The sequence below is a fragment of the Perca fluviatilis genome, chromosome 6 (genome assembly GCF_010015445.1).
Source record: "Perca fluviatilis chromosome 6, GENO_Pfluv_1.0, whole genome shotgun sequence".
Lineage (NCBI taxonomy): Eukaryota > Metazoa > Chordata > Actinopteri > Perciformes > Percidae > Perca > Perca fluviatilis.
Genome location: NC_053117.1, coordinates 20,544,044 through 20,551,819, shown reverse-complemented (window position 1 = coordinate 20,551,819; position 7,776 = coordinate 20,544,044). Strand labels below are relative to the sequence as shown.

General features: G+C 40.9%; 1 protein-coding gene across 1 annotated transcript in view; it reads right to left on the bottom strand.

The window, feature by feature from the left end:
- The window catches only part of stpg2 (sperm-tail PG-rich repeat containing 2), a 52,690-nt gene continuing 44,914 nt past the window's right edge, over positions 1 to 7,776 (bottom strand). The window contains exons 12-14 of the mRNA XM_039803737.1: positions 7,098 to 7,213; positions 621 to 821; positions 1 to 72 (exon numbers count right to left, since the gene is read on the bottom strand). Coding sequence (XP_039659671.1) covers positions 654 to 821; positions 7,098 to 7,213 — 284 coding nt within the window. The 3' untranslated portion in view covers positions 1 to 72; positions 621 to 653. The remainder of the gene's footprint in view (positions 73 to 620; positions 822 to 7,097; positions 7,214 to 7,776) is intronic.

Here is a 7,776-nt window from a genome sequence, read left to right as displayed (position 1 = left end):
TGTAGATGTGATTGTAGGTATTTTACTTTGCGACACTGAATAAAAAGCAGTCATCTTCCTCCAAACTGCTGCCTGAAACAATAAACAAAGTTAATCAGTCAGCAGTTTGCTCAGATAAATTTAAGTTTTAAGCTGCTCTATTTATGAATTGGCTGTTAAATTAACTGTGAGGGCAATTTAGACTAGACTATTACTAAAACAACAGCTGTAGGGATCTACTGTGTGTTGTTAATTGATAGCAAATTTTGGGCTGAGACACACACACACACACACAGACACACAGACACACACACACACACACACACACACACACACACACACACACACACACACACACACGCACAATGCAAAACGTACAGAGACTGGACAGACAGTGGCAGGGAATAGAAATATCGAACAGAGAAAGACACTCATACAAGCTATAAAGTGCTTCAGTGATGATTGTCATCACAATTCATTTCAAAACAGCTTGCTTGAAACCTTGCATTACATATTACTATTGCAATGTCTAGATTTACGGAGTTACAATTCAATAATTGAAAATAAGCTCACTTATTATCTATTATACTTTCAACAGAAAAGGATAAAAAAAAATTAGATTGATGTTTAACCCCACTCACCTTACACCTCTAAACTTTGACCCACAAAGAGCTCTAAGAAGTGCTGGTGGTGATGAAGGTGTTGGGCGCGACAGTGTTAATGGTCTTGTAGGCGGTTAAAAGGCCAGGGGCCACACGAGGGGAACAGCAGGGACCCAGAGGGTTGTTGAGCGTCACATTGAAGGTGCCCTTCAGTACTGTGTTCATGACGCCTGGACTCAACTGCAGAGACACAGAAAAAGAGCAGATGGGAGATGGTTAATGCAGTCCGCACTAACATTGTTGTGTTTTGATACTTATGTGACATTAAAAAGTCCGTCCTTTTATGCAACCCTTTGTACAGTACTAGATGTGAAAAAGATCCAGACAACACACTGACGTTACACTATGAAAACTGGCCAAAGAAAATAGGTATAAAAAGAGAAATATTCATTTACAATTGTACAATTTTTTTGTTGAACAGGACATACTCCATGGCGATTGAAGACTTAGAAATATAGAAGGAAACAAACAAAATGAAGGAATAAATGATGGAGGCCAGTATGATAAAATGAGGAGGAGTGATGAGGAGGGTGGTTGTCCTTTGACTTTAAAACAGGAGTAATCAACAGTTCTTGGCATTTTCCACCAATCACCCTGTTTTTATTGCATTCAACCGTCTAATAAAACTTCACATAAAATGTGTATGAACCTGTTTACTGAAGGCAGGAGTCTCATATGAAACAGCTTTACAGTGTCTTCCAAGAAATGGACACGCCACGAAAACACAGAACTTTTTGAAGAATGGAACCTTGCATTAGTTCAGGCAGGCATGGAAGTCATTTTTATAGTCACATGTTCCATACACCATCCAATCACGTGACCTATCTCTCACAATAGGTGAATCGATAAGTCTCTCCAACTCAACAGCCTCTTTCTGTATTAGCATTTAGTTGTGCAAGCATTTTGAAGGGTTCTTTAATGTGTATATGTTCATCAAATGTGTATGTCAAGCTGCCGGTGGTTACTCAGATTTATTGATTGCATTGCAACCTTAACTTTAAACATAACTTACACCCAAACATTCGCCCAAAGTAAAACACGTTTCTTTCTGCTAGAAAGTGGTCATTAAGGTGGAATTCACAAACTAGCATGCAACGTACACACAGCAACACACACAAATTATTAGACTGCCTGACCCAGGTCTTACTAAGGGGAACATGAGAAAAACGGTTCCAAAAACAAAAATCCTATATGGGCTTCAAAGTCTGACTGTAAAATCATCTCACCACACAAATAAAAAAAACTCTCAGCCTCTCTCTCTTTAACTCACTCTCTCACACACACACACACACACACACACACACACACACACACACACACACACACACACACACACACACACACACACACACACACACACACACACACACACACACACACACACAGGCTAAGATGCAGACATACATGCATACATATTCACACCCAGGTACTGCCTGAGGAATCTACCTCTTCTATGTTACAAAAGTTCTCTCTCTCCCTTTTTTTCTCCCCTAACCTCCCAGCACACATACACACATCAGTATGCCAGAGGTGTCACAGTAGGATTTAGGCACATTGCAGGGGCCGCTCAGATCTCAGTATTGATCCTAATGGGAAAAGGGTTGTGGGTTCAACTCCAGGTCACCCTCAGGGTTGGCCAGGAGGTCGGGGAGATGGTGAAGAGCTCTTGGAAGTGACGACACCACCGGCATAGCAATAATGAGGGAGCTTATAGGATGTTTCACTAGGTCATAGAGGGGAGATGAAAAAGGGAATCTGTGCGCGGAGTTGGTGGTGATGTTACTCGGTATGTATGTAGACATGTACAAGTGTGCACACACGCACAGTAGAAAGAGTGCTGGATGCAAAGCCTTTCCCACAACACACAATGCATGACACAACAACACAAGCTAACATCCCATACATGAATAGACACATGCCAGCAAAAACAAAGGATGCAAATTCTCTGTTGGAGTATGCAGAAATTCACACAAGGTGATGCCTTTGTTTTGCGACACATACACAAATCACAGAAACAGAGTCTTCATACCTCAATCAATAACAAAATGGGTTGTTAGTTACAATGGAGATTTGTAAGAGTGCTGCTGTCTGATCTGCCACCTCTAAGGCTTAGTGTAACAAAGGCAACTCAAACTACTCTCTTTTGTGTATTTACTTTAGCTCTTTAATGAAGCAAATTATTAACTTATCCGATTACACAATTAATTGATAGAAAATCGGAAGAATACTCAATTCCTAAAATAGCTGCAGCCCTAACACACACACACACACACACACACACACACACACACACACACACACACACACACACACACACACACACACACACACACACACACACACACACACACACAGTATACATAGTCATGCAAACTCATACCTGTCGTAAGTTAGAGTTTCTAACTATCCAAACTCATGCAAAAAGACAGTAGCAAACAAACACAGAAAGTTTGTGCAGAGTGGGTGTGATGAATTAAAATGCAGCAATGGGGAGACATTTTTGCATTTTAAATTATAAGGATTATTTCCTCACTGCCCTCATCAGAAAGAAATTATGAGAACATGATGAGATGGTATCAGGTGGCTGTGCCTCCCACTTAGAAGCATCAGCAAGCAAAGTAGAACTATAAAAAAAACTGTCACACATAGGAGGCACATGTTGAGACATAAAGCGCACACCCCGAGGAAGATTTGATGAAATGTCATCTATGTTAAGGACACCTTCTGTTCTAACTCATAATGAATATCACATTAACTTGAGCTTCTTTTTGTTGGCTCTGTATGTGCTTTGCACTCTGCAGGTTTATATATCAGCAAAGATCACAGTATTTAATTAACATTTTTTTCTGTTTGACGTCTGCTCCCGTGTCTTTTTATATTCCTGTGTTTCATCCTCACACTGCTAAATTAAGCTCAACCAATAAGAGCAGTGTCATGAGCGAGAAAGGTAATCGAGCCTACTTTCCAGAAGTCGGTGCCTCGGATGGTGCATTTAATGGAAACACTAAATGAGCCCTAACTGTGACCTAATGCTGCTCATGTAGATAGCTTTGTGACATTACTCACACATGTATGGATGGACGCATATAGGAACACACTGATGCTGAAAAAGCTACTATTCCATTACGTGGCCGTCTGCTTCAGATTGCAGGCCCTCAGAACACATTTTCAGCTGTTGAATTTAACTACCCTCTTCAGCTGCTCCATTTGCTGCTGTGTCTCTCTGCTTCTCTTCCTCTCTGCTTTTCCACCACCTTTTCATCGCTGTCTCACCTCGGTCCACGTCTCTTCTTTCTCTCTCACCCCTCCCTGCCTCTCTTTCTCATCGCTATCATCCCACTCTCTCTGCCTGCTTGTCTTCAACACTTACTTACCTCCCTCCCTCTCTGCACCACTTCACACCATCTTTAACTCTGTATGGCCTATGGTGTCATATAGACTCAGTCCCACGAGCTTCAGAAAACTGATCTTCCTAAAGCTACGAGACGTCACACAATGCATCAAGGCATCAGTCTCTACAAGGCATGAATCACAATTTTTTCTTTGTCAGTGTAAAGGTCTTTATACATACAGTATGCATGAACTCCACATCAACATCTGAGCTCAAGTCACAGAAAGTTTGAAAAAACAAAACAACTAAAAGCTAAATGGTTTGTAGTACTTCTGGTGGCAGGTTTTCTGTTAATGTGCAATACGCTTGTGAGTGTTCTAGTTGAAACATATAAACACATGCATATTTAAACCCAGGGCCTTATTTATTGGTCTGCAATTCACTTCTACAGTAGGAGGTAACAACAGGTTATTAGCTTAATTCCATAAACTAATCCATTTTTACTTTGTGCCAATTATCTCCCAACATTTACTCTCCTCTGTGCTTTGACTGAAGTGGCTGCAGAAAAACACTTGACAAGCCAAAATTGAGGATTTTGATTTTACTTTTAATTTAATGCCCTAGTTGAATTTTTTTATTTTTTTACCTTCAGATACCCTGGGAGAGGAGAGGACAGGAGAAGAGGATGGTATGAGACACTTCAACAGTTTTACTAGCTACTGTCAGTGGAAAGATTCTCGCAGCTACAGCTTCCCTTTATAACAGAGAGAAAGAGAGAGAGACAGAGTGAGAGACAGAGAAGGACGTGTAGAGCAAGAAAGAACATCCGCAAGCATAAATCTACATAGCAAGATAGAGGTTTAAAAAATGTATGTGGAAAAAATATGCACTGCATTTTGCCTACATTACTGACGTTTAATACTTACAAAGTGAAACTCTCACTGCCACACACACACACACACACACACTGGGGTATGCTGTTTAACGTTAAGATTTTTGAAACCTACAACTAGGCATGTACCTATTTACTATTAACTATTTGCACTGATTATCATACAAACAATTCTTAGTCCTAATGAAACGAAGAAAGAATTGGGTGACTATCATAAACAGTTTCATAAATGAAATTTGCACAGAAAAGACAAAGAAAAGCAGCAAAAAAATGCATAATTCAGATGAGATGGTGGATGGAGAGATATAGGCATCAAGGATTGTATGCTCCACAGAAGAGAGAGCTGTGGAGGAACAAACTTAATAATAGCGAGGTGAAGTTCAGGTGTGCTGTGGCTCTGTACTAAAACCTGATGAACTGAAATGGAGGACGGGGGTCCGGCTGAGCAATAAAGTAGCGCTAGCATTGCCTGCTTTTTTCCATGCTTTACAATCACTGGCTTATTCATCAGCTTTTTGGCTACCAGCTGACTAGTAACGTCCAATCATATTCAAGCAATCAAATCCAGCAAGAACACAAATTCTCACGTGTTGCTGTAAATCCATCAAAACCGTTTGCCTTGTTAATTTATGTTGCAATTTGCATAGAAAAGGATGAAAATGGATGAGAGAGACAGGAACTGTAGATTCTGAAGAGAAATGGAACTGGATATATATACTTCTTAAGTGGAGGTGAACGTCCATAAAGCTGTTGCTCTTGCTTTCATTCATTGGCTGGCTTAAACTACTGTAGGCATTGCTGATAGATTCTGTTAGTGTATTGCATGTATCTCGCCTAAAATGTTTTCAGAAACACATTTTAGTGGACCCGGTAAAAGCTGTAATTTGAGAAAGTTTGTAACCAGACCGCCATTTTTGTTCCTGCTTTAAAACGGACCAAGCACTGCCCCAACTTGCATGTGTCACATTTTAGTTGCTCAGATTGGGTTGTACAGTAGGTCTATTCAATTGCATGCAGAGGCATTTTGGTCTGCACTGTTTATAGCACCCCTTAGTAATCGAAAATGAACTGAGAGGTTCCAGACAACAGTAATACACAGTTGTGAATTAGTCTGGCTATGCCAGGATAGAGGGAAGAGGGACATGGAGGTGGAAACAGGCAGTGAGAAGAGAGACAGAGACAGTGAACTGCAGAAGAGAAGAGAGGGAAAAGTTGAGGAGATAAATCCATACAGAGACAGCAGACAGATTGGGAGACAGGCAGACAGAGAAGAGAAGAAAGAGCCCTGTGATAACATTACACCCATGGACATGAACATGAACATGATGATGAACTCTGTAGTAAGGTTGAAATCAAACTCAGTGGTTTTGTCTTTGATGTTCACCACTCAAAGTCAGCAGGGACTGGAAGCAACATTAGCTCTTTCAATCAGTTTATGCACGCGCACACACACGCGCTCCCACACACACTCCCACTCCCACTCCCACACACACACACACACACACACACACACACACACACACACACACACACACACACACACACACACACACACACACACACACACACACAGCTGTAACCCAGGGCTGTAATTCCTATTAAAACACACTGAAATTGAGCAGGGAGAGATAAGGTTCTAGTTAGGTTTCATTACAACTGTATTATGCTTCAACCATAAAGTGCATTTGTCTCTGTCAGCAGTCTAAGGTGGCTGCATTAAACAACACTACACTTAATAAAAATGCACTCACTTTTGCCAGTTTAATTTAACTAGGCAGGTCAATTAAGAACAATTCTCCTGCAAAGCTGCCTTGAGCAGGAAAAGGCATCATTTGTTTTGTGTTTGCATCAGATGGTCGAAACCACAGAAACTTATTGAAGTTTGGATTTTTTTTATTACAAAGCAATCAATTTCTTCCACACAGCTCAAGATCAGAGACAGAAATGTTATAGATTCTCTGAGGATCAAAACATGAGATAATGTCAGGCATATATTTGTGGCCTCTCATGCATACACCAGACACACAAACAGGGTCTGTATGCTACACACCGTCTCATCATACTCTGTTAGTCGTGCATAAACACATTCATATCCAAGGACACACACATCCATAGCGACACTCATGGCAGTACACTATTACTAAATGTTGGCTGCTCAAGGAGTCATGTAGACCAGGAGTGTGTTTGGAGGTAAGAATGTTTCATGAGAGTTACATTTTCACAGTATGCTTACCTGATAAGCGCCTGGTCCAGGGTTGGTGTCCACGGAGACTTTAAATCGATCTTCTCTGGAGGAGATCAGAGCCATTAGGGGTACGGATTTCACACTGGGGTTATACTGGCCAGGCCCTGATGAACACACACACACACACACACACACACACACACACACACACACACACACACACACACACACACACACACACACACACACACACACACACACACACACACACACACACACACACACACACATAATCCACATCTAAATTCATCATTTCACATTTAGTTGCTGTGAGGCAAGAAAGTACTTCAGACACCCATGTACTTTATAGGAGCACATACTGACTGTGCCTTCAGTGTGTGCAAGAAAACCAGAGCATCACACCCTACAAAAGTACATTTTTTCTGACTAATACAGAATTTCCACCATAGTTATTCAGTGAAGTTTTTAAGTGTTATATTTGGGGGTTGAGGTAGGTGAAATCATTTTGGTTATAGCTGAAATCCTCTGTAATGCTAAGAGGTCTACAGCAAAGTAGCCGGGTCAGATTATGTGGAAGAACTGGTGATGAATTATTTTGCTTTTAATGTTTTTCTCTCTTATGTAAAAAGCTACCCTGATGTTTTGCTCGCTGCCAACATATTGGACAACGAATGTCACAGCAGTGTGGGTGCATTTTACAGAAGAA